Here is a 23,564-nt window from a genome sequence, read left to right as displayed (position 1 = left end):
AATGGCGACTAAAGTTAAGCGAAATCTAAAATAGGCCGCCAGTCAGATACGCGGTTTGCACGTTTGCAAGGCCTGCAGTATAGATCGCCGTGGTTCAGACTGAAAAGGAACAATGATTGTTATAGCCAATCAAATCGGGTAATTAAAAAACCAAATTTTAAATCAAAACAAATAAACAGTTCTTCTGGCAAAATTTGTAAAACAAAAATCTTTAAATGGCAGAGGCTTCCTGTAACTTTCCTGATCTTTTCGCAGTTGATGTAAAAACTAATTGTCCTCATATTAGGGTGAGTAGTTATTTTTTTAAACTATATGTTTTTGTTAAGTTCAAAAGTATATTAAAAAGGAACTGAAAATAGTATTACACATAAACACTATTTTACAGTATTTTTTCAATAAAGTTTTTTTGTTGTATATCACTTACGTAGGGTATAAAACGATTAAATTTATTATTATCTATATTATTTGAATCTGATTAGTTCAAACCAAGTTCTGACGTAATTTTTTTTTTACTTCGAAATGTATTGGTTCTATAATTGCAATCTAGTGGTAAGTTACTGAATTAAAGCTGGCTTCGAATAACTTTCTTCATCTAAAACTTACTCCAAAAACAAGAAACAAGATTCGTGGAGCAGTTTTTGTATATCAGTTAAAGGTATACCTGCATAATTGTGTCTGTTGTGTGGCACAGAATATTAATTCCTGTTGACTTTTTCAACACAGTCATTTAATCTAGTAACACGACTTGGAAGTTTATATGGAAGTTTTACAACTAATAGCTATCCAATAAAGCTAAACTTCCTGTATCTAGCCTTCATATAGAAATAAAATTGCTTAGAAACACTATCAGATATCATTTTCAGAATAAAAATTTGAATGAAATTTTTATTCTGAAAATGATGTGTGCACTGGAAATTTTTTATCCAAGTGCAAACTAGAAAGTATTTTTTTTTAAACCTCTGTCTGTTTGAGGATATTTCTTACAAGACCAGCTACAGTAGCATCAGCAGAATGAAGCTTTAGCAAGCTTAAACTTATGAAAGCTTGCAAAACATATAGACTTTGATAATGTAGTTCATAATTTTGCTAAGAAAAAGGTATGCAAAGTAACCGTGTTTTAACAAAGTTTTTCTAGTTAACAGCATATATATTATTTATAAATGTTTTGTAGATTCTTCTGAGCAAATCTATTAAGGGGATCGGAGGCTAAAAAAGATTATTGAACCAACTTATTTTTATCCATTGCCCTTGTAGGTATGCATAAAATTTATAAGCTATCAACTATGCAGTTTTTTGTTTATGTCTTTTCAAATATTTTTTTAATACGGATTTAAATTTTTTTTCTTATTGATTATTTGACTCAAAAAATTAAAATCTTTTAAGTCAAAAAAGAAAAAATTTTTATTGAAATTTTTTGAAAATTCTTTACAGAATTTTTTTAGAAAGCATAATATACAAAGTTTTTATAAGAGTAATTAATTATTGCGTGAATAAGTTAAAAGAAAAAAAAAGTAGTAAATAACTAATTATTAGTCGTTTTTTTCTAACCTAAATGTTTTTTAAAAATACCAACAAAAGTTGCACATGTTAATTTCATTATTAGAACATTTCAATTTTTATTAGTAATAATAGTAAAATTAATAATATTATGCTTATGTTGTATAAAGTTTTATGGGATTTTAGGTTATTTTTGGAAGTTCAAATAATACTAATAGTTTTGAGTTTATCAAAGTTTTTTTCTCAGCTGACTTTTGCAAATTTGAATAATACTTGTGACTTTCAAGATGTTTCTTCTGCAAGTGAAAAGCTTATTTCAATAAGTGGAGTTATTATTGCTCAGGTTCTGTAGGGATATACTCTATTAAAGTTTTATTGAATTTAAATTAAATGTTTGTAAGTCATTAAAATTTTATGAAAATAGTAGGATTTACTTCTCAAAGTGCTCTATCTAATGTCTCTATATAAAAATGAGTAATAATTTAGTGTAAAAAAGACTCAAGTAATAACATAAAATGCATAAATAAGTCTTTGAAGAAAGGTCAGCTTTGAAGAAAGGTTAGCTTTGATAAGAGGTCTGCTTTAAAGAGAGGTCAACTTTGAAAATAGGTTAGCTTTGGCAAGAGGTTACTTCTTGAGTTAAGAGTGTTCTTCAAATCAACAAAAAATATTTTAAATTAGTTTTTAAGAAACATGGTATGAAAATGCCAACATCATTTGTGGGATTTAGCTCTACAACAACAAATATTCATTCTGTTGGTGTGAAGTTGAGAATACCGTATTTATTAACTATAGTCAACTATATGAGGATGATCTGTACACACAAAAAAAGAGAAACTCTAAATGTGTAACTAACTTCCCTTTACTTCAGCTTCTTATGTTTTAATCCATTTGATTAGGCTCTATCTGTTACTTGTAATTGTGAATTTTTTGATCAAAGTTCTTTTTGTTTTGACCCAGAAATAAAGGTATAGCAAGCACCACTGAATATCAAACTCAGACATGCTGTAAGTAAATATTAACACTAATGATTGCATGACATTTTTGCAAGGTTATTTAAACTGCAATTAGTTTCTGAAAATCAAAACATGGGTTAACCATTGAAATTTAACGAAAACAGTCATTAAGATGTAAGACATCATTATTCAAAATAAGTTAGTTTCTGATTTTGAAATTAAGATTCAAAAAGTTATATTTTTGTTTTTCATGTTTCTGCTTCAATGTTGTTTTTCATTTATTTTTTTGGATTTCATGAAAGACTAATAGTGAAAGATAATCCAAAATGTGATGTGTTTTTTTTTTAAAGCTGGCCAATAATGGGAAGGTTTTATTTATGAAATTAAGTTTTGCGCCTTTTGTGCAACAAGTTTTAAACCACAAAAGCAATTCCACTTTTTAAGGCCATTTTTCAGTACCGTCAAAGGGGGTTACTTTGGCCAAAAAACTTGCACCTTAACACTTTAGTAATGTTATATTTAATATGAATTGTAGTAAGTTAGTAAAAACATTTTTAAACTATTAAATAAAAGATTCCCTATCCATTCAAACCACTTTTTTAAATATTTAAAAATAATATATTTATTTTTGGTTATTTTAAAAATTTGGCCAAAGTTACCCAGGGGTTGGGGTTACTTTGACCACTTGTTGTTTTCTCATATAAAATGCATTGATAAAATATTCTAGTACAAAGATGCCCCATTGAGTAACTATGGCCCAAAGGAAAGTAATAGACAAATTTAAAAATTCAAAATCTTATTTATTTATAAAACATTAGAAGCAAAACACGACATTGAACATAATTGAAAAAATTGGTTACACATGTAAAACTGAAACCTGTCAAGTAAATTCTAAACTAAAAGATTTTAGTTGCAAACTAAAACACTTAAAAAGGAAAAAAAACATCCAGTTCAGGAACTTTAAAATGTCCTCTTTTGTTCAATAGTTTTGGAGGCTCAATTTTTGAAATGACATCCTTCCAACTGTAAATTAACTTGTCTTTCTTCTGGGGCCAAATCCAGTACTTGCTTTTCTTCTCCATGCAATCAATTGTTGGCCCTTTTTCATTTACATCAGGCATCTTGTCCTATGAGTTCTGCATAGTAGTTTTTGTCATACAACACCACTACAAAATCGCCTTCCTTCAAACACTTCTTTTCGTCCAAGCTCATTGTAGGAAAATTCTGTCTTTCAAGTCCAGTATTATCTTCACTTTCTGAAAAGTTCAATTTATCTGACATGTCATGGAGTGACATAATTGATTCATCATCACTAATGCTATCAGGACTGTCAATTTCTTCTTCACAGATAATCTTTCTCAGTTTTTTACTTTTGCCTCCATTGCTCGTTGAAGGGACGTTTTCCTTGAGTAACAAATCTTCATAGCAAATGCTTTTGCCAGGTAGTGCATTCAATTTCTTTTGCTTCCTCTTCTCTTTTGTGTTACTTTTACACTCATCTCTTTTCTTAGAAATGTGTTCAATAAAGGTTTCACTGACAATGCTGGAGTCCACTTAATTCTGTGGAAGTCTTTTAAGAACATTTTCTTTGCAGAGTGGATAAATACCAGTTTTTCTAAATCCCGAAACAATATTGTTTCCTTTTTCTGCATAAAGTCCATCAATCAGCTCTTTTAACAGTCTAGGGAATATATCTTTTGGGATATTTGCCAGATTTCTTCCATGTTCTGATTCTTTCCAAGTGGCCTAAGTTACCCCACTTAGGCTGGAATAGGTTATGTCATAACATTCTTAGCAATAAACAAAAAAAATTGATTACATATTATTGTAATAATTTAGATAATGTCTAACAACTATATATATAAGTAATTAGAGTACTTACTTGCTTTGTAAATTCGTTTTTAGTTAGGTGTACATGGAAAAGTTTGGAAGGTAAATACTGATGTAACCATAACAACAAAACTTTTACTGCCAGTAGTGCCAACCTAAAAAAAGCTGAAAAATTAAATACCTACATAATAATTAAAGTTAAAGTGTAATCTATGATTTGCATGTATGAAAGTGGGAAAAAATATATATTCAATGGAGTTATAAGCTAAATAATCTTTTTACCAAAGTGTGGCCAAAGTTACCCACGCTGGCCAAAGTAACCTCCTTTGACAGTAAGTTAAAAGTTCCTTCAAATTTAGCTTTTTTTAAAAAATTCCTTCAAATTTAGCTGCTTTTTTTTATGTGGCTGTTCTTTAAAGTATAAAATGTTTTTGTTTAAGTTTTTTATAATGTACATAAAGTACGTCACAAGGTCATAAAGTACGTCACGCTAAATTTATCTTTGTATGATTATTTGCACAGATTTTCATTCAACGTTTTAGCCATACAAATGTTTCTTTTTTATCTTTTATATCTTTAGCACATAAAAAACTAAAAAAGAAACATTTTTTATATCCTATTTGAGATTTCTGAAATCTCAAATAGGATATAAAAAACGCAATACCATTTTTTTAATATTTTCATTTTATTAAAAGCGATATTAACATTTTTTATAAATACACAAGATGTTTTTTAGGAATTTTTAATAAAAAGAAATCTGTTTGAGAATTTTAGTTATTTTAAAATTCTCTTATTCAAATTAAAAAAAAAATTTAAAATTTAAAAGAATTTTAACCTTCGGTGACAATAATTATAAATTTAATTGCAGTGGCGTTCATAATACCCAGTCGCATAGCAAGAATCATTCCTGAAATTCAAACATAGATTTAGCTACAGTAACAATTTAAGACTTAGAAGATTAATTTTTCTATTTTAAATTATAAACAATTTAAAATAGAAATATTAAGTTATTCTACTGTTTATTCAAAAAAAAATTTCCAAAAAAATAATTTAATTATAAGCTTCAACTTACGGAAACATAATTCGAATTTTTTTCTTACTTTTTATTCCTAAACAATTTGAATGAAAAAGTTGAATAAAATTAAATATACTTATAGTATTCTAGATCAAGAAGCAATAAGAAAGAAAAAACTAATGTTTTATTCCTCAGATCTTACTCGTTTAGTCTATGGATGTTTTTGCACAAATATGAATTTTAAAGCTTTATGGCTATAATGTTTTAATTTATTAATTAGAACAATTTTATTTCATTTTAAATGCGTTTTATGTCATTTATAAACTGTATAAAACAGCAATAAAACAACGTCAATAAGTTGTTTTATATTAACAAAAGCTCTTGATAAAACAACTTCGTATTGTTTTACTGTTGTTTTATAGCTTTTTACAATAACAGTTTAATGCTCTTTAAAATTAAAACATGTTTTATCTTCAGTATGAACAGGGGTATTAAATAGTTTTCTATAACTGTTTAAAGTAGTTTAAATATTGTATTATTTGCATTTTTTCTTTTGCTTTTTTAAGTGTCATGTTAGGTAAAAACAATTACTAAAAGTAATTTTTTAATAGTATTAAATATGTTTACACTTTAACAAAGTCAAAGGTAAAATTTACCGGAAAATTTACTACCTGGTAAATTTTTTTTTTCACTTATTTTTGTTTTTCTTTAAAAAAAAATTTTATTTTAAGGAAAGTTTACCCTTTCCGATTTAAAATTTACCTGTAAATTTTGAATCAAATTTTAATGGAAAATTTACATCATTACACTATAATACATTACACTATATTGGTAATCCTTCATTTGAGCTGCATTTTGTTTAAGTTGCAGATATATTGGGTAATCCTTCAGTTAAGCAGTGTAAAATATATTAATTACTTGCTTTTTTTTGCGCTTGTCACAATTACATCTGAAACAATGCACCCTTCCACACCAACAACAAAAAAAATAGATTATGTGAGGGCAAGGTTTAGAGTAATGAAGGTCATGGTTAGGGTCAGATTTAGAGTTGGCTGGTTTGAATAAACTTAAGGCAAGGGTCAGGTTGTTTTAACTTGATATATAACCCAAACCTCTAACCCTAATCCTTATCCTCAAATAAACATTTTTTTTTATCTGTGGAAGAGTGCATCATATAAGACATACTTATTAGACTTGTATGCTCATACAAATTTGTGATAAGTGCAAAAAAAGCAAATAAATAATTTGTTGCACCGCTTAACTAAAGGATTACCCACTATATCTGCAACATAAACTTTAAGTTATAACTTAAGCTGTAAAATATAACTGTAACATATGCTGTTTTAATGCATGTTAAACGAGAATATTATAAGATAATATTTAGATTTTAAGTTGAAAAAATAATAATTATGAGCTAATGTACAAAAAATTTTTTACAAGTGCAACCCTCTTATCATATAGTGGCACCAGGGATGGAGGAGGAGGGGAAGAGGGTCAAAAAAAAATTATTTTTTTTCGCAATTATATATATTTGTGTTGATTCGAGCGCTGTGATATATTTATAATTTTTATATTAAAATGTTTTTGAATAATATACCTTTTGTAGGATTTTATTGTTAATTATAGATATTATTCCATTATATTATTTATTATTTTACTAATTTTTATTAACAAAACAAAAACTAAACTTTTAGTTTAAAAATTTTAGGAAGCAATTTCTGGAAATATAACAATTGATATAAATTTACCCTGTAAGTTATGTTCTAATCAGGGAGAAAATTGGATTTGCTTAACTTGTTCACAAACTTTCTGTAGTCGTTATGTAAATAAACACATGCTGCATCACAGTACTGAAACATCGCATCCAATTGGATTAAGTTTTCTAGATGCCAGTGTTTGGTGCTACTTATGCGATAGCTGTGAGTTGATTAAATATTTATTTGTACAATTTAAGATAAAACAATATATTTTACATATGTTTTGTGTTGAACTTTTTTTTAATATATAATCTATTGAGCAACTTATTAGCATTAATTTTAAGTAATTGCACAGAACTCACGGCAGCCATTATACTCAAGTTAATAGTGAGAAAGAATATCTCAGCAATTTTGTAAACAAAAATGTTAGCAAAAATGTATGCATAACTAATGTAAATTTATGTATAATGTATGCATAACTAATGTAAATTTATGTATTTATAGATGTATGCATAACTAATGTAAATGTATGCATAGTTAATGTAAATAATGTAAATGCATCTCACTAATGTAAATTTCAAATTATGTAACGTTAAAAATAATTTTAAGTATTACAGTTTTACTTTTAGTTTAAAATTACATATCGACAATATCTTCTTAATTTTGATATATAACATTTATTTTCCTAATTTATAAAGATATGAAAATAAATATATGATAAATTTATATACCACCTTTTTTTTAATAAATAATGTTACATAGTGTGCTAACCTGTTTGGTTAGCACACTATGCCACTGGTTTTCTGGTTAGTGGATTGCAGGGTTCAAATACTTTCGCTTCTTATTTTTTAAAGCTTTATAGGTATTGTATACATAATAAGTGTCCAGTAAATGGGTGGGTGGAGTTCTTTATAAATGGGAGGTAGAGATTTTTTAGCAAAAATGTATGCATAACTAATGTAAATTTATGTATAATGTATGCATAACTAATGTAAATTTATGTATTTATAGATGTATGCATAACTAATGTAAATGTATGCATAGTTAATGTAAAGCTTTAAATTTCTAAAAACATCAAAACACTAGAAGAAATTTGTTGCACATATTTCATGATAGAGATACTTTTCTTACTAATGTGACTCTATTATCAGTAACTCTAATGTCAGTGACTCTGCAGGCTTTAAGGCCCACAACTTTTGTCTTTGTTAATCTCTAACATATATAGTTAACTTTCCAATTTGATTTCTGGATTCTGGATACCGATACTGGACAATCCAAACCATTTATCTTCTCTACTCAACTTATGTCTTGTTTCTGATCCTAGTTGGTGCTCACCTTCTCCACATTCACCCTTAGGTGCTCCTGATCATGGTTTGATCTCTAAAACTATTATCTTATTCTTCTACATCATCAGAATCCCCCTATCATTGTACCTCCTACAACTACCTTAAAGCTGACCAGGACTCTTTTTATGATTTTCTTCCTGATGTCCCTTGAGTAGAAATCATTCATCTCCCTGCTGACAAATGTGCTTCTTATGTAACTTCTTGGATTCTGGCTGGCATGGAATCTTTTATTCCATCTCAATGATTCCAAGTCAAGACTCACTCTTCTCCATGGTTTTCCTCTTATTGTGCTGCTGCAATTTCCAATTGTAACCATTACTTTCATATCTAGCAGCAAAACAATTCTCTAGAAAACAGGCATCTGTTTAGTATTGATTGAAACTTTTGATTGTAAAAAGGTTTTGCCTAATGCCAAAGCCCACTATTCTCAGTTCACAAAATCTTGTTTATCATCTCAAAAATTTGGCTCTCGTACCTGCTGGAGAATCTTTAACAGTATCTATAATAATGGCAAATCTGTTTTTCCACCTCTCTTATATAGTTCAGATTTTGTCACCTCATCTAAAGACTAAGCTGAATTGTTTGCTAAGAACTTTTCATCAATATCATCTCTTGATTCCACTAGTCACATTCTATCTGAGATAGCAGACAAACAGGTTGATCCATTGCTTGACATTTGTATCACTCCAGTTTCTGTATCTTCCTGCTTAGACCCTCCTACAGCTTGTGGTCCAGACAACATACCTGTTATAGTCTTGCAGAAGTGTCCTCCGGAGCTGTCGTCTATACTTTCCAAACTATTTAATAAGTGCTTATCATAGTCTTGTTTTCCAGCCTGCTGGAAAGCAGCATCTGTTATCAACATCTGTTATCAGCATCTGTTTATCCCTATTTTCAAAAAATCTGGAGAGCGATATGACTTGTCTAACTAGTGGTTGACCGAAACTCTGTTTCGGTATTGGTTTCAACTGAAATTTCAATTTGAACCAATACCGAAATTTCGGTTTTGGTACTTTATATAAACTCGGTAAAAGCAAAATTTTGGTTAAAAAACATACAGATAACCAAAAAATTTGTAAGATTTAAATTTTTTTCTAATTTAAAAAAATATTTATTTTTTTACAACTTACATAAAATATTTTGAGAGTTTGCACTAAAGTTTTAAGAATTTTCACAAAATACCTTGAAAAGTTCTTATTTTGCAGAGAAAATCAAAACCAGTTGTTAACTTATGTATAAATCTCAATTTGTGAAACATGTAATCAATTCTAACATAATACACGTATAAAATAACAGCAAATGTAAAATTGCTTATTTAAATAAAATTTTCTTAGAAATTAATTTTGACTAGCCAAAATGTGGGTATCAGTTTCGGTAAAATATTTGCCGAAATGTCAGTTTTGGTTTCAGCACTGAACTAGAGTACCCGAAACTTTGGTTTTGGCTTTTTTTCTGTTTTAGTTGATCACTAAATCTTACTACTGTACGATTAGTCTTCTTACTATCATTAGTAAGGTTTTTGAGTCTTTAATTAACAAGCACTTAATCATTCACCTTGAATCTAATAACTTACTTTCTGATCGTCAATATGGATTTCAGTCTTCTCATTCTACTGCTGATTTGCTAACGGTAATAAGCAATAGGTTTTTTTGTGCATTAGATAGAGATGCAGAGTTTAAGGCTATGACTCTTGATATTTCTAAAGCTTTCGATAGAGTTTGGCATGCTGGTCTTCTCCATAAGCTTTCTTCTAACAGTGTTTCAGGTAACATTTTTAAGATTATTAAATCCTTTCTTACCAATCGTAGTATAAAAGTTGTCTTTAGTGGACAGCACTCTTTTTCATATCCTGTAACTTCAGGGGTTCGTCAAGGTTTTTTCCTCGGCCCTATACTTATTTTAATTTACATTAACGATCTCCCAGAAGTTATCACATTTAAGGTGCATTGTTCTCTGATGATACTGCCATTTAATCTTGTCTTGATAAGAAGCCAACACTCTCTGATTGCTTGGAAGGAGCATTTAAGCTTGAAAAGGATCTCACTTCTACTTCAGCATGGGGCTCTCCATGACTGGTAAACTTTAACTCAGATAAAACCCAATTTACCCTTCATCTTTTAGGATTAACTCTTACTTACGATCTTTCTTGGAAACCATATATCAAATCTATTGCAAAATTAGCATCTGCAAAGGTTGGATCTCTATATTGTGCTTGCCACTTTCTTACTCAGGATTCTATTCTTTATCTCTATAAATCTCAAATACGTTCTTGTATGGAATACTGTTGCCATTAGGGCATCCAATACCGGTATACCGAAAATCGGTATCCCAGTTTACCGGCCATTTTTCTATTACCGATACCGAGTTCTCAATACCGGTATATACCAGTATTTCAATTATTTTTTTCATCGCACAGAAACTGTTCCATTAGACTTCGTGCGTGTTTTAACACAGACATTTTTAGAGAGTTATAAGCATGAAAATATCACAGAAAAAAACTTTGATTATAAAAATGGATAACAAAAAAATTTTTCAATTTGTTTTTTGTAACTTTGTTGTGTTGAGCTTCATTTTATTTATTTTATATATATTTGCAAATATAACAACAACAAATAGAGACAAAGAATAAATTTAAAAAGAATAAATATTTAACACACACGTATTCATAAGCAAGATAAAAAACCTAAAAACATCTCTATATAATATAAAGACATAACTACATCTCTATTACAGATTTAGTTATGTTTTTTTATTCATATAATATAGAGATATTATATTTTTTTTCATGTTTTAAATCTCGTCTGATATTTGATATTTTGTAATCACTGGTTTGCACGTGCTTAAAATAATGACTTCTCAAAATAGAAAATGATTTTGGAAGTAATGACTTATAGGCTTGTATAAGCACGCTTTTTAAGACTGCTTGGGAATTGCGATTGCAAAATGATGTGTATATACATGTGTAGTTTATATTATTTTTGTTTATGATTCGCAGTCAGTTTAAAGTATAATACATTTAACGAAATAAAATATAATTATATGAAAAGTTCATATAATTCAATATGTAATTCATATAATTATATTAAGTTCATATAAGTTCATATCTTTATCTTCATTTTTATAAATTTTTAATATTTATATATTTTGTATTTCAATATTATTTTTCATATTTTGCAAATTATAGTATTCAAAAACATGCATGCCATGCATGCCTATTTTAATAATAAATAACTTTTTTATGTTTTTTGTTTCAAATTAATTAATTATATATATTATTTTAACTTAAAAAATAAAGTTTTGGAACCATTTAATTGTTGCTTTGGGTTTTACTTAATTTTTTTTTAATAATTGTAAATACTGGTATTAATACCGGTATTTCGGTTTTCACTTAACCTAATACCGAAAAACCGGTATTCCATTTTTGGTCCAATATTGGATGCCCTAGTTGCCATATCTGGGGCGGATCTTTCAATGATGCCCTTTCTCTTTTAGACAAGGTGCAAAAACGCATTGTAAACATAGTTGGACCTGCTTTTGCAGCCAACCTCAAAGCATTATCACATCGTCGTAATGTTGCTTCTCTTTCTTTTTTCTATAAATATTATAATGGGCACTTTAAAGAGCTAGCATCTCTTGTGCAATCTAATAAATTTCATTCTCATGTTACTCTTCATTCAATTAAGTCTCATCCTTTTACTGTGACTGTTCCTAAGTGCTCTAAAAATTCTAAAAATGTCTAGTTTTTTTTCCTCAAACGTCAATGCTTTGGAATTCACTCCCTTCATCTTGTTTTCCTGATTCATATAATTTGCAATCTTTCAAGTAACTTCCAACTCTAATAGTGTTTGCTTGCAGTAACTTGTATGGAACTGTTGCGTGATGTTCTAAGATTGTGCGATTTTATAATGACAACTTACCTTTTTTTTCTTAACCATATTTTTAAAAAAATATAACAAAAGTCAATAAAAATTTGTGTAATAATAGAGGAATTCAGAAATAATAAACACATTAATGATGCAACCCTGGGAATTAGGAAAATTGAGGTCGGCAATAATTTGCCGACCTCAATCTTTTAGAGGTCGGCATCAGGTCGGCAAAAATTATTTGATACAAAGGTCTAACCGTAAAACATAGAAACGAGGTCGGCAATTTTTTGCCGACCTCAAACACTTTCAGGTCGGCAGTTAGGTCGGCATTGCCGAATGCCGACCCTAATTCCGAGGGTTGATGATGTAATAACAAATGTAAATAGTGAGTGACCAGCTTGTAGAGCCACAATAAACTTTATTATGCCAACTTGTTTGTTGCCCTGTACCAGCATAGTGCTATGCAATCTATATGATTTCATTAATATCAAAGAAACTGTTCTTACTAGGCATCAACATTATTGTCGGTGTGATATATGTCTAGCAGGGACAAAGCCAGACCTGTTTTAATGCTGGAGCGGTATGGGCGCCCAAAAAAAAGCCCCCAAAAATTATTTTATCTTGCAATTTTTCTTTTGCTCTTTTATTAAAAATAGTAAAATAATTTTTTGGTTTTAAATGCAGTAGTATATAAATAATTTTCAGGTTATTTTAGCTACTTCATTTTTTCTTCAGGACGATAAAATGAATTAAAAAGCAATTACTTTTTTCACCTAATTATGTGACATAACTTTCCCTCGGTTACTAACTGAATGTTTTTAAAAAATGAATTACGAAACTTAATTTTAAAAACTTCTTATGAACTTATATAACAATGGAATGTATAAAAAGTGTGCTTATTCGAAATATAGAACGCTTTTAAAATATCGATTCATAGTAAAATTAACTTTTGTTAGTTGGCAGTTATATTATTAAGAGTGAACTGCTTTTGATAGTAAATAAACAAAAGTAAAAAATTTCAGTCTATCACGCAAACTACACGCAAATTTAATTTTTGAATGAATGAACTTTTGAACTTTAGCTTTCTATTTTAGTTTATGTGAGGAAAACAAAAAAAAATGTAAGCTTTTTCAGAAAGTTTTTTTTTTTTTTTTTATTTTTTTTCACTAAAAATAAAAATATCGATTACAATAACTTAATAAAAGTTTTGTTAAGATCTAGTTATTTTCAAACTTCAATGTTTTCAATGTTTAAAAAAATCCATCATAAATGTAACTTATTTATTAAACATAATTTTTTTAAATTATACTAAATGAATAAAAAAATAAAATATATTTTTCAAAATATATGTTTTTTAATCAAAAAACTATATCATTTTAACCCCTCTCTACATACTGTATCATATAAGATACAGTTAATAAATGGCGTATCTTTTGAACTTGCAACGATTTATAACAGGAAATAAGCTTCTTTTAAGCATACGATATCAAGGTGAATGTTACCACTACACTTAGAATTTTTTTTGTGATTTTAACTTTTGATTTTATTGCTTATGTTATCAAAATGGCGTCTGGCATCAAATCAACTAACTATTGTAAATACATCATTTTGTTGAGCAAGATTCCTTTTAATTATACGCTCACCAATATCTCCAAGTTTCTTATATATATTGGTAGTCTTCTTGTGTATTTGGTTTTTTGTTTTCTTAAACTTTTATTTCTTAACAACTCTTTTTCTAACTGTATCAGAAATGATGCATCTAAGGAAAAAGAATTAAAATTTTATGCTTTTGTTTTATTTTATTTCTTTTGTTATAAAATCTTTTTATTATTTCTTCTCATCTTTAGCAATCAATCTAACTTCTTTCTATGGAAGAAAGCTTTCTGGTATCAACAGGGTGCAGCCTATATAGTATATTGATATATTATATATATCAGTCAGCCTATATGATATGTCCATTACAAATTATTATATAGGACATATAAAGCCTATACTGATACATCCATTAGCAATGCCTGGATTCTGTGGTGGAAGTGTAATCCGTCAACTCCACCTGTCAGATTTAAATAGGTAGTAGCAGATTTGTTGTCTATGTACCAGGTTTCGTATAAACGCAAAACGGGTTGCCCATCACTTGCTGATGTCACACCACGTGTTGGTCCAAAAATTGGACCAACACGTGGTGTGACGTCAATATTCAAGGGCCCTAAGCACTTAACCAAGTATGATGCCCTAACATAGCCAACCAATAGCAGGTAATTGCAAGTTGCAGTGCAACATTAATATTTATTACAATATTATATACACATGCTATAATCTATACATCACACTGTTACACAACATTTAACTATGATGATGTAAGTTGTAAACAACATGTATGAGTTTGATGTAAACAGTTACGACACTACTACACTACTAGTAACTGTTATAATTTTTATAAATCAGACATTTCATTTCCTAGACTTTGAAAGTGCTAAATTGTTGATTACATTGTCAAAGTCAACTGAAGTAAGCATATCTGCCTTAATGCAGAGTAGAGACAGAGAGTCCAATCTCTCCTACTTCATTGTTGTTCTACATGGGTTTTTGAGTCTCTTAAGCTTTGAAAAGGATTGCTCAGCAAAAACATTTGTTAGCATGAAGGTAAGGAAAATGCGAAGTACAATATCCAGGTTTGGAAAAACACTACAAAGTTTATCTTGAACAATAACATCATACAGTTTAGCATAAGTGAAATCACTTTTGTTCCCCTGAAACTTTGGGCTGAGGTACTTATGAAACTTGTTGCAGTTCTCCAACAATGTCCATACTGAGATCTTCCTAGTAAAAACTGACTAAGGTATGACAGCCTTTGAAATGCTTTTCTTCGCTCAATTGAAGTTTATTGATGAATGAAAACTGTGCTGACTCATTTTTGTAAACTTTACTTTTTTTTTTCCATTTCAGTTATCAGTTTGTCAATTATGCTTCTGAATTGTCAGTTACAGCTTCTAAAAGAGTATTTTCAACAGCAAGTTCAATTAAAACAAAAAGAAGAATGAGTTTAAATTTTGAAACAAATCAATTTTATTTTTTTTAAATAAATGTTTTTAGAAAAAAAAAGCTTAAAAGAATAATAGAATCATTCAAGATTAACAATGAAACATTTTATTATTGAATTATTGTTATTTTTCATTTTTGTTAATATGTCATTTTACTTATGATAAACTATTTGAGTATTCAAGTATTCAAAAAATTTTAATATTTTTTTATTCAATATTTGAATAGTTGAAAAGTAGTTCGATGGTCTAAAGTGCAACAATAATGATTTTTTTTAATCCTGTTATCTTTTTCTTTACATATACTTTCATCACTAAATCTATTTACTTTTTACTTATACAACTCGCAACTATTTGAGATATTTAAACAAATTTTTTTAAAAAAATAACTCCACCATCAATCTCAACTTGTACCTACTTTAAACAAAAACAAAAAAAATCTCAAATGTATGTGGGTATATTTATGGGTACATGGGTATATTAATGAATCTATTTAATCCACATGTTTAATATTCCTAGATAGTTACGAACCCAGGCTTTATTTAGGGATACCGCTTTTTTTTCGGCAACGTTGGGGGGTGATGTTCTGAAGATTACCGCCCCCCCTCCTTTTACCCTAATTAACACCGGCGCCGTGACGATTATTTTGAATCATCATTTTTTTTAATTATCGTTTTAATCATTTGTGCTTATCTTGTTTAGTATTATCGGAAGATAATGAGTTGACTTACAGGCATTTCTTTGAGTACATGAATTTACAGTGAGACATAACCAAGTTGCTCGAGTTACGATAAGAAAACTATTTTACTTAAGAATTTAACTACGCTATTTGTAAATAATTGAAAATTGTTTAAAGTATTTTACCATTTATTAACTATATTTTAGTAAATTTAATATTAGTAGTTATTGTTTTAAATAATTAGTAATTAAATGTTTAATTACTTTAAACAATTTTTAATCAATATTTACATTACATAATACATTTACCTATATTAAATTATGTAATATTTGTAAAATTAACAAAATGGTTTTACGTCTTGTATTCAGATAACTATTCAAATGAAAAACACAAACATTTAATAAATGTATTTACTGCTATTTTAATTTTAAAATTTCAATTTTATTATTAGCAAATCTGTTCATTTAACTTTTACTAAAGGTTGTTGTTAAAGTGATTTTAAGGCGCCTTTTAAATAAAAAACAATTAAAAAAGAGATTTATGGTAAACGTAATTTATTAAACCCTTTTTGCATAACTTTTTTTATATTAAAATAAACTAATAAATCTAGAATTATTCAGTGGCCTAACACCAAAAAATATATATATTTAAAACAAGCTATTTTAAGGTATACAAATTGCAAAATATTTATTTGTATCATATATGATACATCATGAAGTAGTGGAACTTTATGAAGAAATGATAAACTAATGTTTGTTGTTAAACAGAAAGTTTTTCCTGGATTATTAGCTTGAGAGTTATACACACTCAATAAAGATATCATTATAAATAAAAAAATTTTTGATGGAAAGTTTTAAAACAATTGCGGTCCTTATTAAGACAGCGCCAGTATTGGATTAACCATTAAGCACACTAAGCACTTAGTTTGCTTAATGGTTAGGTGCTTAGCGCACCTAAGCATGCTTAGGGCTCCGCATGGAAAGGAGCTTTACGACAAGCTACTACAAATTTTTTTGAATTACTAAATTACTGCAACTACATGAATGGCCTTAGCAACGGCTTGTTTATGTCGGAAAAAAGAGTTTTGCAAACACACTGGAATCAGCTTTTGATAACTGTTTCTGCCAGTAACTGTTTCATGTTTATTAAACTGAATAAGCCATGATTTCTAGGAACAATTATTGTATTTAGATTTATAACTTATAGAAATACTATAATCCTCATGTTTTACTTTATTTGCTAGCCTCGTTCATCAGTGCATTTTTTATTATGGGAAAAAGAAAATGTGACTAAAATCTAGGAAATCAGGTGGTAGCTGGATATTCAAAAAAATATATTTTAGAGGAAATCAGTTTTCTCCAGTATCATCAGTATGCAATAAAAATAGCTTGACTTCTCAATTGGAAATAAGTAATTTTAATAACACAAAATCTAAAATCTTGACGTCAATATCTTCAAAAAAAGTAACACAATGTAGTATTAATAATATTGTTCAAATTATTAATTCAAATAAATTATCTTCATGTTTTGTACTTATTGACACACATTTCAAAATCAATTATTATTTTTATTTTTTATTTTTATTTTTTTTTAATTGGACGTTAATTTTTTTTAATTGGACATTGTCCACAATTCCATAATAATTCTATTGAAATCTCATAATAACTCTATTGAAATCCCAACTGATTTATCAAAAAAGAAAGGATTGGCTATTTTTTATTAATTTTTTTGTATAACACCTTATTGCAATTGGAAGCAGTCTTTTTATTCCAGAAAAGATGTTGAAAAGCAAGGTTCAGAAATGTCACCATTTGAAATAAATTATAGAACTGTCGATGCTATGAGAGAGATAGGAAAAGGTCATTCAGCTTGGAATCTCATGTACAAGGTAAGTTTTGAAACCCCTTTCAGGGTTACTCGATGAAAAGCACCCTCAGCTGCAACTAGTGCTATTCTGGAATCTATCTCAGAAATAGTTAATGCACTGGAAAGCATTGCTGACGACCAGTCACAGAAAGGTGACACTGTGCAAGAGGCAGCAAGTTTAGCTAATAAAATGATGGAATTAAAGTTTGTGTTGATGCTGGTAATTTAGCAGGACATACTGCAACATTTTTATAAAACAAGTACTGCATTGCAACACGGCGAACTTAATATGGCAGTGTGTGGAAATCTCTATCAGAATTTGGCAGTTTATCTGGCTGACATGAGGGACCACTTTGATAAATATGAGAAGACTGCCAAATAATATTACCAGATGTTGACTATAAGCAATCGAAGAATTGTATCAGGAGTAGTGTGATACAAAACGTCCAGTGTTGTCGATTCTTTTTTTAAAAGAATCTAGTTGACAAAATTCTTTCTTTAGTTCAATATATTTATCAATTTGGTAACAATTTTTTTGTGTTTTGTGGATCTGAAATAAAACTTATTGCATTTTATAGTTCTTTTTGCTATCTAACTTGTGATGTTATTTCTATTATGTTATCTGCATCAGGTGAATAAGTTAGCATGATTATTAATATTGACATGCTCATCTATAAACGTTTGTGGATGTATTTGTTCCATTATTTTAACAGCAAATAAATAGTTGCATTTTTTGAGGAATATTTAAAATGATCATTAGAACTTGGTATATTTCCACTCTGTAGAAAATTATTAAAGTCATTAAAACTGGATCTCATCTTTAGTCCATCCTTTTTTTGATAGCATGTATTCATTTTTTTGGCTATACTAGTTTTCATGAGCTGTTATGAGATTTGCATCATTTTTACTAAATTCAGTAACAGCAGTTATTAGAAAACCAATTTTTTTTTTTTTAAAAAAACCCTCCATACCTCATATTTTTTTGACATGGCCAAAACTAAAAATACCATAAATGTAATTATGTCAGAAAATCCCACAAATTTTAATTTTTACCTTACATTATGCAGCAGCAAATTGTAATTTTATTAGAAAGTATTTTTACTATTTTTAATAAATAGATTGAATTTATGGAACAATTTTAAGTATTGTAACATTTATATAGTAAACTATTAAATTTAGGAACATTTTTAAGCAACTTTAATAACCAACCATGTTTTAAAAAATAACTATAATAATGCCACTCAAAATAAAAACTATACTAAAAATGTATTTTTGTTTCTCAACATCAAGCCTCTGGTGTATAGCAAGCAAAGATGATTTTTAAAAATTTTGAATTTCAGGGTTAACATAGAAAACTTGATTTGATTAGATTAGTAAATAGTAATTTCAAAAATATATATACAAAAATTATTATTTAGAAAATTTAAATCAAAGAATCAAAATTATCTGATGGATCTTATAACTGTGTGAACTACTTTTAGATCTACCAGATGAAACAACATTTTTTAAGGTTCCATAGAACTATGTGTTTTCTGTTGAAACATGTTAATAATAAATAAACACTAATAGGATTTTTAATTGTTTTTATAAATATATGAAGTTAAATTAAAAAAAAAAGAAAAGCAAAAGAGTAGAATGTAAAGTAAGGCTTTAAAAAATCAAAATTTTATGGCGGGCAACTCATTTATTAAAATTTTATGGCAGACAGTGTTCAAAATGTTTTTAATGTTTAATAGTGAGTATCTTTCTTTCGTATTAAAAGCATTTAAATGTTTGACAGAAATTAAAGTTAGTTGTTTAGAAATGACTTTTAAAACCAACTATGACATAAGAATCAAATTGTATTATGGAGTCTCTCTTTGATTAAGTGTATTACTTTAAGTGCAGGTTAGGGTGTTGGGTGTTAAATGTTAGGATGGCTCATAAAACAATATTTTTGAGAACTATATATGTACTCACTATTATCTCAAAAAGTGAAATTTTACAATAACAAATAACAATCATTTTATTTAAAAGTTTTTTCATAAAAAATGGCATTTTTTAAACTAATAATGAAAAAGTGCATTTCAAATTTTTTTGATAAATTTCCTTATGAACTTTTTATAAAATGATTATTATTTTTGAAATTTTTTTTATGTTTGAGACTCGGGTCGAATTTTTTAAAAAGTTTTTTTTTTTCTAATTATGATAGCAGGTCCCTATTATATGTTTATATAATAGGGACCTGCTATTAAATGTTCATATAATAGATACCCAAAATATACCTTTATAATTTGTGCACCCCTAAAATTATTTTTTATTAAATATATTTAAAAGGAGTGCTATTTTACTATAAAGAACACATTTATGTTGTGCCAGCACACAAAAAATGTTGTTATTGGGACAACCTAGTACAGGCTTTAATAAAATGTTTTCAAAATGACTGCGCTGTTGGAGTGAACAAGCCTCTGAATCTGTTTGCTATAACGTCAGTTTGTATTTATAAAATGGTTACAAGGTACTCAATTGTCATTAAATTATTCCAAAAATTAACTTAAATCCATTGTTATCTACATCTCTCTTTTTTGATTAAATGTAAATTTTTTTGTAAAAAGTACAATATCAAACATTTTATAAAATGAGTTTTATAATTTGTAATGTAAAATGTAACTAAAATTATCAATATAAACACTAAAAACCTCAACAAAAAGACTAAAGATCCAATTAATAAACTATAAAGTTAATAACTTTTTAACAACTAAAGATTTAATAAAATAAATAAAATCTGTTGAATAATTTTTACTTAGCCTTAAAAATTATGAAAAAGTTCAATTTTATTGATTAAAATCACATTTGGGACAAGAGGACCAAGTTCTGAGGTTTAATATTGTTTAATTTTAATACTGTTTTTAGGCTCAAATTGCTGCAATTTTTTCTAAAATATTCTTTTTTGATGCAGTATAAATATTAAAAATTTGAAACATGCTCCATTACTGGAAATATCTGTTAAAAATTTTGGACCTGTCTGTGTTTTGTTTTTCAGACATCAACAGAATATTTTCAAAATCTAGGTTATTATTGTACTATATAGGCCCGTAGCAACCAAGGAGTCAGCAGAGGCATTTGCCCCTCCCCCCCAATAATTTTTCAAATAAATAATTTTGATAAAAATTGACTGAAAAAATGACATTAAAAAAGAAAAAAAAAAAGTCTTTAAAACTATTTTGGGGCCCCTTATCCGGCACTGCCCCCCCCCTCCCCTCAATATAACTTTTGTTCCTATGGGCCTGCTATGTAGGTATGTGCATAACTAGCTTTTATGGTACTTGTTTTAAAGAAAAATCTGTGACTATTTTTTAGAGTTTTAGGTGTCTGTGTTGTTAAGATGAATATGTTGTGTATTTGTTTGTAAATTTAAGTGGGCATAAATTTTATTTTAAAAGAATAATTAAAGTTTATTATGTTCAGTTTTTTTTGTTGTTGTTTTTATTTTGGTATATTTACAAATGCTTTTATTTACTTATTTACTTATCAGCATAAAAAACTTCGTTCCTGTTCTTGAAGGACATCATATTAAATCATTTTTTACATTTTTTAGGTCCATTTTTTATGTACTTGCTAAATTTGATTTTAAAAATTTTCATGCTCTCATGCTCTATTTTCTCATGCAGTGACCTAATCCTCTTTTTTTTTTTGTTTTATTGACAAATAAATAAAAAAGTCTTTATCAACACTGCTGTGTGCCGAACTTTAATTTTCAAAATTGATTTCAATTTCTTAAGAAATCCCAAATCAATTAAAGTAAATATTAGGTAATAAAATTTGTTACTTAAATGGTCATAATTTCTTATAAAATAGTCAGATTCACATGAAATTTTTCGCCATCATATTAATAATTTTAAGCTCATTCTAATAATGAATAACAATGTAATATTTAAATAATTTGAAATTATTACACATATTTTTATAGTGGAGAGTGGGACTTTGTGATGTTACTGCATAGGGGAGAATGGGGCACCATGATACGCTTTTGATTTTTGCTTCATAACAATTGTTTTAACACACCATTTTATTTAAGCCATTGATTTAATTGCAGATTGAATTTATACCTACAAAATTAAATTTATTAATTACCAAAAAATAACAGGTTAAATTTGTGAGACTATTTAAAGCAAATTTACAAAGGCTCAACCTATGGGCTAATTATAATTAGCTCAACAGGTTGTGTTAATACAACCTATGAGCATCGTCAAAAAAGTTAATAAAAAGTGTTAAACCTAAAGAAAAATTTTTACTAGATTTTAGACAAACAAATTATTAATTATAACCCAAGTTCAACAGCATCCAATAGGCCAAACCACATTTCAAAAATCCATATAATATATTGTTATAAATGTCATTCTTAAGCATCAAAAAATAATGGATTTGTATCGAAACTGGACCTCCTAGTATTATATTTACATAAATCTCTTAAAAATGGACTGTAAATGTTATAGGAAATAGTTTTTAGTATTGCTTATGACACAATGGAGTACTATTCTACAGTTTTAGACCACCCCCTCCCCCCTCTAACAAATGCTATATCAAGTTACCTCATAAATGCTAATAGATAACAATCACTTTTTTTCAGCATCAACTTGTTTTTTCAATAGTTTTGTTTAATGAAGTAAAGACCTTATGGATTGTAGTTTACAAAATGATGTTATATAACGATAGACATATTGAATAACATACTTTAAAACTTTATAAAGTGAATAAAATACTTTGTTATCAACAAAGTATTTTATTCACTTATATCTTAAACTCCTTCATTAATTGATCTATATTAATACTTTGTTAATTATATATTTAGTTAATTATTAATTGCTGTATTTAAATTAGGTATAAATATACATATATAAAGTAAAATATATGTAAACTATAATTATTTAATATTAAATAATAGTTATTTGTATTTTAAAATTAATATTTGATTTTAAAATCAATATTTGATTTTAAAATAAAAATGTTTTATATTACATTTATTAAATTAAGTTTATAGTTTATATATGTGCTTTCAGGTTAGAGAAAAAAAATTTTGATTTTTTTTTTTCCGGACATCTTGCTTCCCTTGCATCCAATTTTTATAATATTTCTTTTTATTTTGTTGTAACACAAAACCCCTCACAGACCAAAAAATATCAAATAATTTTTTGCAAAAACATAGTTCTAGATGTAACTGTTCCACCATAAAAAAGTGATTATCGCAATTCTTAAGATGTCTCCACAATTACAATATTTTATGGGGCCCCATTCTCCCCTACAATGTATTGTTGTTTTAAAATGATAATGAGGAGGAGGATTTATATAACATTTGTCAAAAGTTGTTATAACTTAAAATAGCTTTTATATATTTAAACATATTTTAAATTGTATATAAAGATGGAAATGTGTCACTAAATTTAATTCTATTCATTTGTTTATTTTTTCTAAGATATCGACTCGCCTATTCTTCAAGAGATATCTAGATCAGTAGCTCTTGCCAAAGGACAGTGAAGACAAAAATTAGTCACACTATTCTGCTCATTTCTCTTGACACGTGAAGATTTTTTTAATTCAAAATATTTAACATATGCAATTAATTGTATCTTGTATCTATAAAAAAAAAAGTATTGTATTATATACCATAAAATAAAAATCAATCATTATATTTTTTTTTTTTTGTTCTTCAATATAAAACTATTAGTACTAATATTTTTATTATTATTTTTGAATCATTTAGTATTAAAATATTTTTTTATATAATATTAGTAATA

The 23,564-nt window shown here is 27.7% G+C and overlaps 1 protein-coding gene across 1 annotated transcript; it reads left to right on the top strand.

Moving 5' to 3' along the window:
• Nucleotides 1–93: 93 nt before the first annotated feature.
• Nucleotides 94–23,458, top strand: LOC136071713 (NAD-dependent deacetylase sir2A-like). Its single transcript, XM_065818347.1, has 3 exons — nucleotides 94–287; nucleotides 7,007–7,217; nucleotides 23,243–23,458. The coding sequence occupies exons 1-3, from the start codon at nucleotides 216–218 to the stop codon at nucleotides 23,302–23,304; spliced, it is 345 nt and encodes a 114-aa protein (XP_065674419.1). The 5' UTR covers nucleotides 94–215; the 3' UTR covers nucleotides 23,305–23,458.
• The last annotated feature ends 106 nt before the right edge of the window (nucleotides 23,459–23,564 follow it).

This window comes from Hydra vulgaris, chromosome 14, assembly GCF_038396675.1.
Source record: "Hydra vulgaris chromosome 14, alternate assembly HydraT2T_AEP".
NCBI lineage: Eukaryota > Metazoa > Cnidaria > Hydrozoa > Anthoathecata > Hydridae > Hydra > Hydra vulgaris.
This window is presented reverse-complemented; position numbering and strand designations above follow the sequence as displayed.